A 16,957-nucleotide genomic window follows, 5' to 3' on the forward strand; every position below is an offset into this window, starting at 1 on the left:
CCTTTTCAGTCAGTGTGTTCAGTGGGAAACCCATGTGGCTTCAGCGAGTTGCACAGGTCATTTTGAAGAATTTGATGAGCTGTTTGGAATTTGAGAGCTTACATATAGACCTGGGGAGGGTAAATTGTAATTCATGTAACAGACTTCTGTGCAGCTAGGCTGGACATTCCTAGAATGATGAGCTGAAGTAATTTTTTCAGACAATTCAGGCTACTAATATTAGTTAATATATGTGCTTGTGTGTATTTACAATTATGAAAATCCAAAGAAATATGGGAAGAGCTGAAAGCCATGGATGGAGAAGTCCATCCATGCTGGGCTGCCATGGAGAGGACTACAGTGCTTCACATGTGCAAACACAGTTAAAAAGATGTGGTGTGTCTGCATATAGAATCTTCTACCATCAAGTTCATTTGCCTGTAGGAATGAAGCAAAAGTAGTAGCAGAAAGTAGCAGCAGTGACCCACCCTTTAAAGGAAGCACAGAGATTGCTTTGATATTCTTTCACTATCAGCACATTGGGACAAGCCCTTGTCCAATACCTGATCATCTTACAGCACTTCTCCCTCTTTGGCAGGACAGCTGCTCTAGGGCCTTTCCAAGCATTCCTGCTGTCCTACATGGGTGGTGGAAAACCAAAGTTAAATAGAGTATTCTGGGTCAGCTGAAGCTGCTTTCAACTGCTCAGATTCAAGATAAAAAAGTTCACTGTTAAATCTCCAGTTCCCTTCACACATTCAGAGCCTCCCTTCTTTGATCATTTCAAATGATCTGAACGAGAAAAATGTTCTGAAAAATGAGATATTTCACATTCTGCTCAAGTCAGCCAAAGACATAGAATTTCTCTCATCCATGTGAGTATCTGTCATGCAGAGGTTAGGCAGGACAGTCTTCTCCCTTCTCCTGCTAAGACTTTGATTCTGGGTAAAATTTCCTCCAGTGTCAGCAGGAGTCTTTTCAGAGCACTTTGTTCAACAACCTTTCCTATTTCTGAAGAAAGAGTTCCAATGAAATATTACTGAGCTCTTACTCCGATACATGTCCAAGTCATTCTCTGCATAAGTCTGTTCCTTGAACAGACACTCTTCTCCCTAGGCCTATCTATTTCCTTGCTGGCTAACTTCTAAATTACTATGAACATAATGGGAGAATTGTCATCTTTTGCTCTCCAGCCAACAACAACAGTGTTAAATCATCTTGCAAACTGTGGAGCAAGTGCAGAACCCCCACTGCAAAATCTTTGTCATCAGCTTTGCCCTGAGGAGGCTGAAACACCTCATTGTCGAGCCTAATGAAGGCCCCTTGCTCTGGGTGCTGCTAATGGGTATGTCCATGCCTTGATCACAGGGGATGTAACAGATGAGGGAACAGAGCACAGACTCGACATTCCCAGCTGATACTTTTAATCAGGCAGTTTGGATCCTGGAGGAAATGAGTCTGGGCCTGTAAAATTCCTAGATAACCTAAAGTCTGACCTTGCTTTGTGATTCAGGCAAATGTCCCCCTGACTTCGGTTGGAGCTTTTTGAAGAGATGGGCACAGGCAGGATCTGACTCATCCTGTGCCAGATACAGGTACCCTTACAACATCTGAGCACTGTTAGGAAGGCTGAAACATCCTGACTCTTTCCATGCAACGTCTCAGTAATGTGATATATCATATATATATATATATATAGATTAACCTATATATAACAACTGCACAGCCTGTAGTTATATTTTTATAGAGGGAGTTTCTGGTGATTGTAAATTAAGATATCAATTCTCATATTACCAAGATCCAAAGATAAAAATATCACTATGTAACAAATGCAAATATTGCACATATTTTATTTTTATGGTACTTGAATGCTGAAAAAATCACAAGCAGATAGTTATTGGCCTAAGTACTTTAACAACCTTAAGCCTCCCTTTATTTCATTTTATGCTTTTTTTTTGAGCTGATCTTCTTTTAGAGAAATATATGGAGCAGTCCCTATGAAGATTTGTTGTACTGAGAAGATTTGTGACAATCTTTCAGTGCAAACATACATGTTCCTCATCAAAGTGTTTTTTTTTTTTCCTTTGGGTAGATGGAAATTTTATGCAAGGATGAAAGCAGAATAGCTAAAATTGTGTCTAAATTTGGCTTGCATTTTTACTTATTTATAATAAAGACATCCACAATAGTGCCATTGTTTTCATCTATATTATAGGCAGCTATAAATAAGTGGAGGAATTCACAGAAAGTAATCAAGGTTTCCCTTCAAGATATTCCACATGATTAGAAAAGAGCTGAAATTTGGTCCCTGGATTTTTGCTCTGAGAAAGAACATGATTTAGTTGTGCCATAAAAATTTGTGACCTCTCTGTGGAGCAGATAAAATGTCATTTGTAGCCCACTCACCCTGATTATTCCCTCTAAGTGTCCCCACGATGCCCTGAGTTTCCTCTCAGGGTGATATCAGGAATAAACTGACCTTCACAAGGTCACAGGGGTTCAGCATGTGAAGTGCTGGGGGAGAAAGGGGACATATATGAGAGTCATAAGACTAAAGAGTATCTGAAAATGGAAACAGTCATGTTTCCTTTGGGCAACAATGGCAGGAGCCAGCAAAGACCTTCAGTAAAAGAGATCAGTGTTTTCAACAGCATAAATAATCCTCTGGACAAGAGAGAAAATCATTACTATTATCTAGCAACCCTTTATTCTAAAGAGAGTATTAATTTCCTATCAGGCTGATTTACCAATACATTCTGAAACACAGCCAGGTGCAAATTCTCTCAATTTCTTGTTTCCCTGGTGATTCACTTACATAGACACTTAAATATAGAGATGAATGGAAAGAGTTGCGTGGATAACGCAGATCAATGGCTGTCTGAAGAGCATGGCTAAGAGGTAATGCCTCTTCCTGCCACTCGGAGCTGACTCCTTAAAACTTCATGCCAGTCCACCCGTGCAGCCTTGATTGAGGCTGCAGTTGAGCTGGACAGGAGTCACAGCAGAAATACCTTGACACAGGGAAGGCAGTTGCTTTTTGTGGGCTCAGCATGTGCAAGGAGCATCTACAGCACTGTGGAGACTCGGTGTTTGCAGCTGGTAACTTCAGCATGACCCCACTAACTCTCCTCTCCTGATATCACCCTAACCCCACATGTAATTCAGCAGTGAGACACTGCATCTCACACCTTCAAGTTCTCAGCTCCCTGAGAGGCAAAGGACTGGCAAAGAAATGATGTGTGGACTTCAACCTATGACTCAGCCCTGAAGGATGCAGGAGAAGACAGGGATGCGCCTTTGGGAGCCTCATGGGAATGAGTGGATATCCCTGAAGGGCAGCACAGGGAATATGAGCTATGGACGTTCCCAAGCTCTTCCTCAAGCCTGGCCCTTCCATCTACCATAAGGGGAGAGAGACACTGAACATGTTTTTGGTTCTGCCCTTTTATACAGGCACATATACCCCTGGCTGTCGAGGGGTAATGCATTTTCCAGGAATGGAGGGATTTAGGATGTCTCTGGAACCATGGGATCAGCTGTGAATGGTTTTATAAGATTACACATAAACATAGCAAATAAATAAATAAACAACTGAAGCTATAAGCACAGCTCTTACGGGAGCCTCTTGAGCTGCTTCCCTCCCCGAGGTCTCCCCTCTTTCCTAGCTGTTGCAGGGAGGTGCTCAGGCTTCCCCTTGTCCCGATGTCCCGGGAGGGGGACACAGCCCAGCCCCACAGCCCCGCGGCGCAGGACAGAGCCGCTACAGCACCCGGAGAGCATCCCCGCGGTGCTGCCCAAGGGATGGGCTGGAAGAAGAAGAGAAGGAGGGGGGCTGCAGGGCGGATTCGGGCCGGTGGGAGGAGAAAAGCGGCGGGCGGGTTTATAGGGCGGGCGGCGGCGGTCGAGCCGGTCCGTACCCGGAGCCATGCGGGGCCGGGGGCTGCTCTGCGGCATCGCCCTCTCGCTGCTGCTGCAGCCACCGCGCCGTGAGTGCGGGGTGACCCCCGCTCTGCGCCGGTGCCTCTGGCTGCGGGAGCCCCCGGGGAGGGAGGGTGGGAGGATGGATGGGTGGGTGAGTGGGGGGCTTGGGGGATCCTCCTGCTTTTCCTACAACCAGCGCAGAGCTCCTTTCCTCTCCTGCCCCGGCTCCGTGCTGTCCAAGCCCGGGGTGCGGAGGGGCCGGGGGTGCTGAGCGGCTCCTCTTGTCTCCGCAGCCGCAGCGCAGCTGCAGCCCGAGGTGGTGGTGCCGCGCTGGGCAGCCCTGGGCGGCCCCGGCAGCCACAAGGTAGGTCATTTCTGGTTTGTTTTCAAGCCTCCTCACCGTTACCAGGCGCAGGGAAGATGTCGCGGTTAGTGCAGCACCTGTTGATGCGCGTTTTGGGTTTGTTAACCTGTGACGAGCCGTGGGGATGAGCCAGGATCTGGATCCCGGGAAAGGCTGAATGAGCTGGCTGGCATATCTGGGCGTTGCTTTCACCCTGCCCTCTGCCATGCCTTGAAACCTCGATATGTATCTACCTGATCTGTGAAACGGGAGTGGGGCCATACAATCAGTGGCATTTAGGGAACAGCTGAAGAGAGGCATCTGCTTTAGGGGGAGATAAGCCCAGAACGCCATTTGTGTCCTGGGCTGCATCGAAAGCAGTGTGACCAGCAGGTCGAGGGAGGGGATTCTGACAGTCTACTCTGCTTAGGTGAGACCCCACTTGCAGTGCTGTGTCCAGCTCTGGGGTCCCCAGCACAGATGGACCTGTCGGAGCAAGGCCAGGGGAGGGCAGTGAAGATGCTCCAAGAGCTGGAGCACCTCTCCTATGAAGACAGGCTGAGAGAGCTGGGCTTGTTCAGCTGGAGAAGACTCTGGGAAGATCTTGTAGCACCTTCCAGTACCTAAAAGATCCGTAAGAGAGCCAGAGATGGACTTCTTACAAGGGCATGGAGTGACAGGATAAGGGGGAATGGCTTTAAGCTGAGATGTCAGGTTTAGATTAGATATTAAGAAGGAATTTTTGACTGTGAGGGTGGTGAGGTACTGAAACAGATTGCCCAGAGAAGCTGTGGGTGTCCCATCCCTGGAAGTGTACAAGGCCAGGTTGGATGGAGCTCTGAGCAACCTGGTCTAGTGAAAGATGTCCCTGCCCATGGCAGGAGGAGTTGGAACTAGACGATCTTCAAGGCCCCTTCCAACCCAAACTGTGCTATGATTCTACAAATCCCAGCTGTGAGGGGGCTTCACTAAAATAAAAAAAGCCAACCAGTAGCTCAGGTGGGTTTAACTGTGTCTTAGACACAGTATATGTTGATACAGATCACAGCCCTACTTCTGTTACATGGATGGATGAAGTGGGGTGTCAATAGTCTCTGGCCATTCTGAGAATTGCTGGGGTGCCAGACTTAACACAAACACCACTTCTCAGCCTTTGTGTTGTCACAATCAGAAGCAATTACAGTTGCATAATCAAATGAAAGAGGAAAATCCAGAGGGTATTATTTACGCTGTGAACCAAAAAAAGGGGAAGCTTTATGGGGAGATACCATGATTTTTCTTGAGTATTTATTATTAATTTATTATTATTGTACTGTTATTTGGGGGTTCTAAAACTTATTATTGTGTCATATTACACCAAAAAAAAAAAAGCTACAATGACTCTCTCATGATCTTAATTCTCTTTAAAGTGCCTTTGCAGTGCTGCCTGCAAGTTTTGGTTCTGTTATTGATAGTGATGCAAATACATCTGGACAGCGTTTCCCCTTGTATAAATTTACTGGGTCTCAGGGGTTGTACTTGGTTTGTTTCAGGCAAATTCCTGTTGGCTCTGAAATGAGTGTTAGCAAAGCTTATATGCAGCTGGGATATTTCAGTTACACAGCAATTGATGGACTCTGGAGCAGTGGGATTACTGAAGGAGAAGGGAGGGCGATATTCGTAATAATGATGTTTGCACAACCTTTGTGAAGAGACTTTTACAGTGATGGAGACCCTCAGACCCCCCAGTTACATTTAGTTACTGAAACACAGAATTACCTTGAGATGTACTGAGTACCTGTGGTTGTAAATGAAACTCAGCCCCTTGGAATTAGCCCTTGTTGTATACCCTTAATGTATTAACTCGTTTTGCATAATCTGTGCGGGCCTGATGCAAAGTCCTGGAAACTGAAGGAAGGATGAACAAAACCCAGAATATGAGCAGGGAGCTGATGAAAGAAGTTGGATTTGATGAAGTGACAAGTGAGCATATCTCTGGGCTGACAGATCTATCATCAGAGAGTCCCATTCAGTCAGTCTTGCTTTATTTCACTTTCAGTTGTTGTGTTCTGCAAAATCTTCTCCAGCATTGATTTAGAAAGTACTATGGGTTAATTTTCTCACCAGTTCTCATAATTTCTTTTTTTTCTTCCAGCTGAATAGAGAAGTGTGTTGTTATCAAATGAGTTATTTCTCTTCTGGGAAATTTGTTCATCCATTTCCTTTATGAGAAAGCACTCAGACTCAGAAATCCCGAGCTGAGCTTAGGTGTAGTGGTCCTGCTTTGAGGGAGGTAAAACTGGAGACCTCAGAGGCCCTTCTAGTTGGTCCTCTAGAAAGCATATTCTATGTTTTCAGTGTTTTGAATGATTCTTTTTTAAATGGTTGGTTATAGGGTATGCATTTGCCATTCCACTAAGAAATTAGGGTCTGTTCTGTTCACACCAGCAGGCCTTAGGGAGCCTGTTGTCCTGTGTCCTCCTTCAGAGCTGCAGACAGATTGCAAGCCAGGGCTGTAGCATGTGCCTGAACACACTAGAAAGTTGCTGTCATGGTTTCCAGTCCCTTGGCAGCCTGGGACTTAAACAACAGCAGCTGTGGAATACTGTCTTTACAATGGCTAGAGCCTAAAGGCATCCAAGGGACTCTGTTGCATGTCTTTTACTGTCTTTTTCTGTGAGTAAAGGAACTATGTGAAAATCTCTGGAAGAGATGTGAATCCTCCTGTCCTGAAATAGGCTCCTAAAAATGTCTTTCTGCTGTGACAACAAAGGAAGCTTTGGTTAACTAGCTCATTCTGGGGCACAGTGTACAGGAGAGGGGGGTACAGCACGCTCCTTCCACCCAGTGCTCCTTCCACCCAGTGCTCCTTCCACCCAGTGCTCCTTCCACCCAGTGCTCCTTCCAAGCACTCCAGCACCTGCACTTGTTGCCTTGTCTGAACCCATTATTCCTCCCGAGACACCAGGATCACTAGCCCAGGTACAGCATCCCAGCAGTGTGCCTGTACTGCTTCCTGGCTCTGCATGGCTGTGCCGTGGGATGCAGCAGCGTGCCTGGAGCTGGGAGCCACCACAGCCCATCCCTTCCCTTCCCCATCACTTCAGGTCTGAAGTAGGAGGAAGGCCAGGAGTGGTTTAAGGTCAGCTGCAATTCCCAGGGAAACAATTTGTGTTTGTGGATGTGTTTGTAGTTATGGTGTATGAGTAACAGGCACCATCTCTCTTACACACAGCATCCACTCAGAGCTGAAGTTATGGTAAAGGCAGAAGGCCAGGAGCTCGTCTTGGAACTGGAGAAAAATAGGTAAGTGTGCTTGTGCCTTGCATTGTGATCTCACTAAAATAATGAATAAGGATTACAGTGAAATCAACAGGAAAACCTCCACTGACTTCAACAGGGTTTTGATAAAGACAGGATGAGGAAGTCCTTCTCTGGATTTCAAGGTTATTCCAAGTCTGAGTCCCCTCAGATGTTAATCACCTAAGCAGCATGGAGTGTAACAGAGCTTTGTCAGCAGAAAGCAGATGGTGACCTGACCCTCAGTGTGTAAACTTATTTTTACATCATAATTCTTACTACATGAACTGGAAAATGTTGCTGATATGAAGTTCCCTATTTACCAAATGGCTCAGTGCTTTAGAGTCAGTGTGACTCTAATGAGGATTTTATTTGCTGTGAGCCAAAGAGGTCCTGCTCTGCTTCCTAGGAGAAATGGTCTGACAGTTTCAATTCCATTAGTGCCCTTCATGCTAAAGTAGACTGAAAAATTGCTTTTGCATTAAGGGAAATGCAGCCTCCTCTCAGGCATGAGACAGCAATGCTGTGTGCTATCATAGGGTGTGATGCATATTTAATTCAGCTGAAGCTGCAGGAGATTTAGGTAGGTAGAAGGATTCTGGTCTGGATGCTGCCCCAGAGCCCCTCTGCCCTGTGAGCATATTAGTTTTCAGTGGAGGAAGAGCAGCTGGAAATTCAGCTCAAGAAGCTTGTCTGTAGAAGTTCTGTCTTGTACTAGTTCTGATGGCAGTGCATAAACCTAAGTGATATTCAGTGTTGTAGAGGAAAACCAGGTTTTTCTTAGCCCTGTCTGCATTAAAGCCTGAAATCTATGGCTGATGGAAGGAAAGTATATCCTACAAGGTGTTTCCTGTAATAAGCTACTGAGAGTTTCAGTGCTGCAAAAGCGAGGTGCTTTTGACAGGCAGTCATGCACCTGTGTAGAACTAAACAGAAACTGCTATCCATTCTGTGTGTTTTGGCATCTCTCAGCTGGGAAAATAGAGACCAGGCACCACGAGCACTGCTAACTCAATCCTGTCTAATGCAGGAGAAATAGCTGTTGCTGACAACAGTGGTACCAAGCCAGGCTCTGAACTGAACCTGGAAGCAGCATAACTGCTGATGCTGCTGGGGGTCTCCTTCCAGGACTGTCAGGTCTTGCTTATTCTGCAGTTGCTATGCAAAGGTGAATATTTCTGGCACAGTGGAAGCTGGCAAGAGAAAGGATCCTTGCTGAGTTAATCCATTTGTGCTCCAAGCATGATGACATAGCCTCCAGGTGCCTCGCGGGAGCCGTGCCGTGCTATTTACAGCACAGAAAAGCTCATTGCTGGTGTTAGTAAACAGAATTATAATAATAGAAGGTTTCTATTGTGTTTATTTCCTGAAATGCATTTTCATTCATTGAGATGTATACACACAGGGTTAAGCCTGTGCACACACTTCCACTGCAGGATGGATCTCCCTGCTAGGGCTGGTGAAATGCAGCAAGTGGTTTGGGGTTTTCTGTTTTTATTTTCTGTGGCAAATGCAGGTGATTCATAGATAGCAGTGTTTCATGAGGGAGTCTTGCCAGGCCCAAAGTCCTTGCTCAAGAAAGATGATGATGCAGTGCCAAAATGCAAGTCTGAGCTTGATTAGTGGAGAGGCTCCACTTGTCAGAGGCTTGCGAAGGTGCAGAAGTAATGTAGAGACACTCAGATTGAAAGTGGAATGATGAAGTCATCCCTGGGAGCCCTGTGGATGCTGTTTATCAGCATCCATAGAGCCCTTCTAAGTGAAGACAAACTGCTTTTCGTTGTTGAAGTGTGGGGCAAGGCAGAGCCCAGCCTGGCTCCTCAGGTTCCCAGCCTGGGGTTGCTCCACAGCCCCCAGAAGCTCATTATTGCACTTGCTGATCTTACAGGGAAGCCTGAGATTTTAGCTGAGCTTTGGGGTGCTGAGTAGTTGCAGCTTCCAGGACTTCTGTGAAGAGTTTTTTTGGTGCCCAGACAGTGGGAGAGAAAGTGAAATCTTCTGAGTGGGAAGTGTCCCTTCAAAGTTGTCTAAAGTCTGTCTGCTCCTGGTTTTGAGTTCACATGGAAGTGGGCGTAAGAGAACTGCAACTTCCAGGAAGGTACTTGGGGCTTTTGAAATTAAAATAAGACCCAGAGTTCTGTGTCATTTAACTGCTCAAGTTAGAGGAGTTTCTGGAAACCAGCTTTGCTACCAAGGTTGGTACTGTGCTCCAGCTCTGTTCCTGGGCTCATGACAGGGGTGTGAACACACCTGCCTGACCCCTGTTTTGCTCTTGTATCCACATCCCAGACTCCCATCACTCAAATCATAAAATGATGGGCATAATTTGGGTTTGGTTGGGATATGATTTACCCAATGGTTCCCAAAGCTAGAAAGAAGATTTGCCAAGCTACTAAAACTGCTCAAAATTATGTTCTTGGGGGATTAGGCAGCCTTGTTACACATTCACCACTCTCCTTATGGAGAGACAGAACTGATGAGATTGCTTTGAAAAGTAGGGGATGTGGCATAATCTGTACAGCTTTGGTAGGGATGCAGTAGCTTTGGAAGAAAGGTGCTGGTTTCAATATGTGGAAGTAATGTTCACACCAAGCCTGTGATTTCATATTCCATATGAAAAGGACATCGTGTTCATCCACAGAAATGAAACACAGGAATTATTGCATATCTTGCTTCAGAGCTGTGCACAACCTTGTGTTTTGTAATAAGCTCAGCACAGATCTACATTTGGGCTTTATATATTTACAAATACAGTTATTGCATTACCATAATATTGCATTATTTCCTGCTTGGGATTTTGATAAGAAAACAGAACCACACTTTAGTTCCAAGCAGAGTTCATGACACTAGTTAATATTTCTGAATAACGACAAAAGTATATCCTCCAAACGACTCAGGCTTGTTTTAAATGACTCAAAACCATGTCCTGCAGCTGCGGGATTGGAAAGCTCAAAGCTGCACAAACAACAAATATATGGAGAGATGCCTATAAAGCAGATTTAAATTTGGCTGGGGCTTAGGAGCGGAAGAATCTGAGTTGCAAACCTTGGATGAAAAGTGACTTTTTGTAAAAGGCATTTGCATTTGTTAATAAAAAGCAGCTTTGAGCCAAACAGGGAGGGGATGCTGAGAGGCTCTCAATGTGTGTGGCAGCAGTGCCTGGTGTGAGTCTTTTCTTAGTGGAGAGCTCATATTTGCACAGCAGAAACCTGAGTGTAATTTATCTTTTAACCTGAGTTCAGGAAAAGTATGAACAAGACTTTCCTCCCTGTTCTCTTCCACTTTGTGTCTCTCATGGGAAGAATAGACTTGGGAAAGGCCCTCTCAGCTGCCAAGGGTAGTGGAGGCTTCTCCAGGGGATGTCCCTGCCTGCAAGTGAGTCCTGTGAGCAGCCTGGATTTTTAGCTGCCTATTTTGGATGCTGCCTGCCCACAACAGCCGTGATGGCGAGGGGCACTTAGTGGTAGAGCCCCAGAGGAGATGTGCAGCAACTGGCTGAGGACACTGCAAAGGAAGTTCAAAGCTCATCTGGTCTGACCTTGGGAGCCATCCAGATAGGTTTTTTTCCTGGGCAACTGGCTCTGATAGGAAGTGGTATCATTCCCAATCTCTTCTAGCCCCACCTGGGTAGGGGATGAGCACTCCCACCCCACTTGATGCTCTCAGCGGTGCAGTAAGAGAACTGTGTCACTTGTATTTCACTGTTTCCTGCTTTTGCACATTTCCCAGGACCTCTCCTACCAACTGAGTGCGGAACAGGCGAAGTTGCTGCCCATTTCCGAGCAGGAAGGATATATGAGATTATTCCACTGATGGGCTACACATCATCAGTGTCTAATGGTCTTCCTTCATGGGGAGGGGGTAAGGGTTGTGTAAAAGAAGGAAACTGAGTTTATCCTGTTCTACTGTCTCTTGGAGTCATTAGGAAAACAGGGGTGGGACCTGGAAAGCCATAGCTACTTTTCAGCCTCCTGATTCCCTTGGATTATTCAGTGATTCCTCTATATGGGGCAGAGAGGAAGAGATGAGGAAATGAAGCCTTTTAAATCTTTTGTGCACTGACCCATTATCAGCCAGTTCTCCATTTATTTTATTTCCTTTTTCCTCTCTGGGCAACTTTTATGGCTCCTGTTGGTAAGCTGAGGGGCTATGTGACAAATCTTGCTTGGGTCCTTTAACATGATTTACACAGTGAATGTCACAGATGATGCAGATGGCAAAAGGGGATGGAGAGTCTATAGACTGTGAGGTTTTCCCAGAACCTACAAATGATTTGTTTAGTTCCATCTCAATAGCTGGGAAGCTACTTTTTCCTTCCAAACTGCTGTGTTTGCACAATAAGCATGTTCTTAGCAAAAGCTCTTGAGGAAGGGAGCTTAAGGGCTCCAGGATTCATCTGGATGGAACTCACCAAGAAAAAAATTTTGGATTTCATTGGTTTTGTGAAGTGCCAGGTTTTGACTGGAATATTCCAGAAACTTGAAATCTCCCATTTCCCACTAGTGATGGATATGGAAAGCAGACCTGCCTGGTCATGTTGTCATGGGTCATGTGTTGGTCATGTTCAAGTTGGGGTCACTTCAGTTTTTTGACAATAAATTCTGACCTTAGGGAACACTTAAGTGACTGAGAGGTTAGAGTTCAAATTCCCCTTCTTACCCTACTTGGATCCTGCTGAGAGACAATGGAGTGGGACCACAAATTGTAGATGGAAATATGATGTCTAAAGTTTCTTGGGAGAATCAATTCCCTCCACCCCCAGATGTTGGCAGCCTGGCTGGACAGATTTATTGTGATTTGAGGAAAGAGACAGGGAAAGAGATGTAAGAGACTGAAGGCTTCACTTTTCTTGGTCCCACGACTGAAAAATTAATGTTGATGTTTCTCACAAGAGCTTCATGGACCATTTGGTTTTTGGTTTTGGGGAGGAAATAAAAACCATGTCCATCTCCTGGATACTACTGGGTGTTTTTAAATTGGCAGAGGTCCATGCAGACTAGCCTCTCTGTAAAAATGAACCCAAAAAGTAATTGCCAATGGGACCAAATTATAAAAAATCCTTCTTGCTCCAAATAGCAAGAGCACCAGAATGCTGCCAGGGCCCTCTGGGTGCCTGTGGGTGATCTCTGGCTGGTGGAACTGAGCGCATTCATGGTGGTCCACTGGGAGGGAGGGCTCTGAGCCCCTCAGGCTTGTGCTAACAAGTGATGTTTCACAGGCAATAGAAAACTGCTCTCATTTATCGGGAAAATAGGGGTGAGGTTCTCCAGAGCAGCTGGGAAAAGTGCACTCCCTCAAGTGAACATGGTCATGCAAGAAGGGCCTCAGTTTTACTTCTGCTGTTTTTTAGGAGCATTTGGGTGTGCCGTGCAGCCCCTCTCCCCCTGCTGCTTCTCTGCTCCTCAGCAGTGGCCAGATGAGCTGGAGGCCTGTTCTTACACCATCCCCAGGGGTGCCACAGGGGCAGCTGCCTGCCAAGAAAGCCCTGCACCCTCAGCCTGTCTCTCCTGTGCAAAACCATCAGTTCATGAGTGAAGTATGTGACCTCCCTCAGCACAGAGCCAGGCTGCCATGTCCTGTCAGCTCTGCACGCAGGGCCCTTCCAGGGAGCAGCACAGCGGCACAGGGAGGAGGGCTTTGTGTCAGACAATGATATCATTGACAGGCTGGAGCGGGACCAAGATCCCTCCACGTCGGTCATCAGCAGAAACAGTCCCAAGCCATCTGTACATTATGGCACCGAGCCACTCTTCCTTCGTTTGGCTTCCGTGCTTGCATTTAACCCGGCTCCCAAGGCTTTCCGGGGAACAAACCCTGCCAAGAGCAGGCTATTCCACCCTGAACTTGGATGCTGAGCTGGACCTTGGGGACTGACTGATCCTGACAAAAGCTGGTCCCTGCTGGAAAGGTGTGAGGGCTTCTCTAGAACATCCTGAGGGTCCCTGTGTAGCTTACCCTGGCCTCAAATAGGCTGCAGCTGCTGTCGAGGTTTAGCAAAGGAGAGTACTCCCATCCAAAACAGGTTTTCCTCTGACTTCATCAATTCTTCATCCTGATAAATCCTCTAATGAGGGACTCTGTGCTGCCTTTTAGGAAGATGATGTGTGCTAAGTGATCTGCCAGCTGCCTGACTGGATCTCAGAAGGCTTTAGGTGATGTTATTTTGCATCCAAACTCTTGCAGCTTCAGTGTGAGTTGCTGAAGAAGTGGTCACTGAGACATGTAATGTAACTGAGAAGAAAGCATCAAATTGTGCTGTTTTTTCCAGACTTTCCTTTTCCATCAAGGAGGTGAGCTCTGTGCTCTTCTGGAAATGGTCAAGCAGTTCCATCTGTGCTTTGCAGGGCTGAGCTCCCCTGGAATCAGCTGTTCAGCTTGGCAGCAATGTTGTCCTGAAATTATGGCAGATAAGGTTTTAGGGTATGCATGTCTATCTCCTGTTTATCCAACAACTGGTATATGTGGAGAAGAGGGTCAAGACTGGCTGGTAACTCTGGTGCACTCTGAGGTGGCAAGAAGGCTTGTCTGCTGTTTATTTACAGTTTGGTGAAAGCTTGGTGCTCGCTGAGGAAGTGAGTTGGGCTGGGAATGAACTTTGACAGGCTCATAGTGAGATAGGACCCCAAGGGTGTTGCAAGATGTCCTGTTGTTTTCCTCTTTCATCACTGCCGTCCTCACCACACACTGTGCAATCCACTGTGACGTCCCTTCTTAGCAGTACTGCAAGAGCCCCAGGGCTCTCCTGCATTAAAGGCTGGGAACTGTCTTCAAAACAGGGCTGCTTCAAGCTCATAATAAGAAACTGGACTTTTCATAGGGAGCCTGTGGTGCAGGGTAGGATTCAAATGGTGGAGAGAACCTTGAAAGTTGTAACATGGAGATGACACAGACTTTCACTTCAGCAGCTGTGTAAGTGTCCTTAAAAATTCAGGCAGAGCTCTCAGCACCTTAATCTAATCTAGAAGGGGCCAGAGCCTGAGTCTGCAGATAGGAAAAGATGTGCACACATCCTGTGTTGTGTGGCATCATCCTGTGCCCTGAAATCTGGTGTGCTGGGCTGTGGTGCTCAGCACAGTTCGGTTCAGCACCAGGGCTGGGCAGCAGTGCCCTGGGGCTGGACAGGAGTCACAGCACTGAGGAGTCTTATGGCTGGTGCTGGAGGAGAGATAAAATAGCTATTCATAGCAAATGCTTTCCAAGAATAAAGGAGCAGGAAGAAAACATAAGCGTGCTTGTTTGAGAATGAGACAAGCAGGCTGTGCAGAGCCTCAGCTACTGTAAACCATGGGCTGGTGTCTGGCTGTAAGAGCACACATACACACTGGTTTACTGTCTGCTCTCCTGACACAGACCAGATACCTGATACTGCTCAAAACAATTTCCTTGTTAATGCAATCTGTTGATTAAATATTTGTTTATTGCACCCTCATGCTGCAGTCAGGGAGATCAAGGGAGTTGTGTTCTGTGGGATGGTGCTGTGGTGCTTATCTTCAGTTTACAGGTCTGGGATAGCTGAACGCAGCAAACTCGCCTTCTGATCTCTGACAGCACCTAGTGATGAGAATTAACACATCAGAAAGAGGCAGAATTAGCTTTTCTGGGCTATGCTGAACTTTAAAAGTGGAGATAAAAGCTGCTATATTCCTGACATCAAATGCTATCAAACACAACAGTGGCACAGGGTTTTGCCTATCAGTAAGCCATCAGTACTTATTCAGGTGTGGATGCCAGATGGGCAAAGCACTTTCAAACACTTTGATAAAAGGTTCAGTTTCCTGTCGTTTTGACCTAATTTAATTAGATGTCACAAGCACCGGATCCCTTATTTAAACAGAGAGGCTTTCAAGGTAGATTAGACCTGACTGCCACATACCAAAAGCCAGGGCAGATGGAAAAATCTCTGAGTTTGCTTCTGATTCTTCATCCAGCCTAAAGAAATCAGGCAAAGAAAAGAGGAAAAATTTTTTTTTTCTTGCTTTCTTGCAGTTCACAGGTCTAAAATCTAGTGCATGGAATGCATTAAACAGGGATGTAGAAGGACTGAGCTGCAGCTGCATCTGGTAATGCACTGCCCAGGGTGCATGTGGCATCCTCATGGATGGCAAATGTGGCACTCTGGTGGCCTGACAGCACCATGGGGTTGCTGCAGAAGTGTGTTTCATCGATGGGGCATGTTCTGTGATCCTTCTCCAAATTTTTGGAAGTCAAGCTATTGTTTTAAAAAACTGCTTTAAACCTACATTTGTGACTGCTGAGATGGACACAGGATATGACCTTCTTGGTTTGGCCCAGATTTTGACTTGCTGTACTTTTTTACATCACTGTTTAGCAAATGCAGATGTTTAAAAAGAAGGAGCAGGCTGTTTCCTCTGGAGCAAAATCAAAATGCTTTCTATTCAGTGCACAGGACCTCCTTTTATAGACTTTTAGTCTGATACTGGGCTGAAGACAGGGAGAATATTGTGTACATGAGGATGACATGAACAAATTCAGGAATCAGCATTTTCCTGGAACAAAGATGTGAATTGGCTTCTGGGCAGAAGTTGAAATGCAGATGCGGATTGGTTTATGATTGTACTCAGATTTGGGCACTGGAGACAGTCTGGATTTAAGCTGAGAACTCACACCAGTGCCCAGATGTGTCCTGAACTGGCCTGTGATGAGCTTGCTTTGAATCTAATCCCAGTATATCTGGGGTATAACTTGGCAATAGAGAGGAAATTGCACAGAGGCTTGTACCCATTAGGTGTCAATGATGATGTTGGGTTTCTGTTTTTTTTTTTTTAAAAGTTGCCATGTAAAAATTGAGCTGTTCACTTGCAGCTGCTGGAATTGGATCTTAGTGCCTAATTGAGCTCAGGAACAGGCTCTCTGTTATTGTTTTAATTTAATAAATGGCTTGAAAGAGCACTTAGATGGCTTGCTGCACCCTTTCAGAAGCGGATGTGCTCCCTGAGAAGTGCTCAGCTCCTGACAGGGCACATAGAATGATGTGGCAAGGTCGGCTGTGCTTCTACCTCCTGACCCTGTGCCATCCCAGTGTGGTCTGCACGGGGCAGCACAGCCTGTGGCACGGTCCTGCAGTGGCTCTGGAGCCATCAGGAGCTGCCACTGCTCCCTGGGGACAGCGTGTTAACAAGGGCCTGGCAGGCAAAACGTGCTGATCTCCCAGAGCAGAGTGCAGAGATACAGCACAGCTGGTGTCCTGTGAGTACCTGCCTGCCCTCACAGGCTGCTGCAGTTGGTTTCACACTACAGGCAGAAAACAGTGACTGCCCCGAGTCCACAACAGTGGCTCACAGCAACAGGAATATTTACACTGACTGCAGGAAGAGCTGGATCTAGCTGATTTTCTAGCACCCCTACGAAGCATAAATCCATGCCTAAAGAAAGGTCTAACTGGCTTTTTTTTTTCTTTTCTTTCTCCCCCTCCAC

The 16,957-nt window shown here is 46.2% G+C and overlaps 1 protein-coding gene across 1 annotated transcript in view; it reads left to right on the forward strand.

The window, feature by feature from the left end:
* Positions 1-3,855: 3,855 nt before the first annotated feature.
* The window catches only part of ADAM19 (ADAM metallopeptidase domain 19), a 33,683-nt gene continuing 20,581 nt past the window's right edge, over positions 3,856-16,957 (forward strand). The window contains exons 1-3 of the mRNA XM_064671927.1: positions 3,856-3,965; positions 4,194-4,264; positions 7,458-7,528. Coding sequence (XP_064527997.1) covers positions 3,905-3,965; positions 4,194-4,264; positions 7,458-7,528 — 203 coding nt within the window. The 5' untranslated portion in view covers positions 3,856-3,904. The remainder of the gene's footprint in view (positions 3,966-4,193; positions 4,265-7,457; positions 7,529-16,957) is intronic.

Source organism: Pseudopipra pipra, chromosome 15 (genome assembly GCF_036250125.1).
Source record: "Pseudopipra pipra isolate bDixPip1 chromosome 15, bDixPip1.hap1, whole genome shotgun sequence".
Lineage (NCBI taxonomy): Eukaryota > Metazoa > Chordata > Aves > Passeriformes > Pipridae > Pseudopipra > Pseudopipra pipra.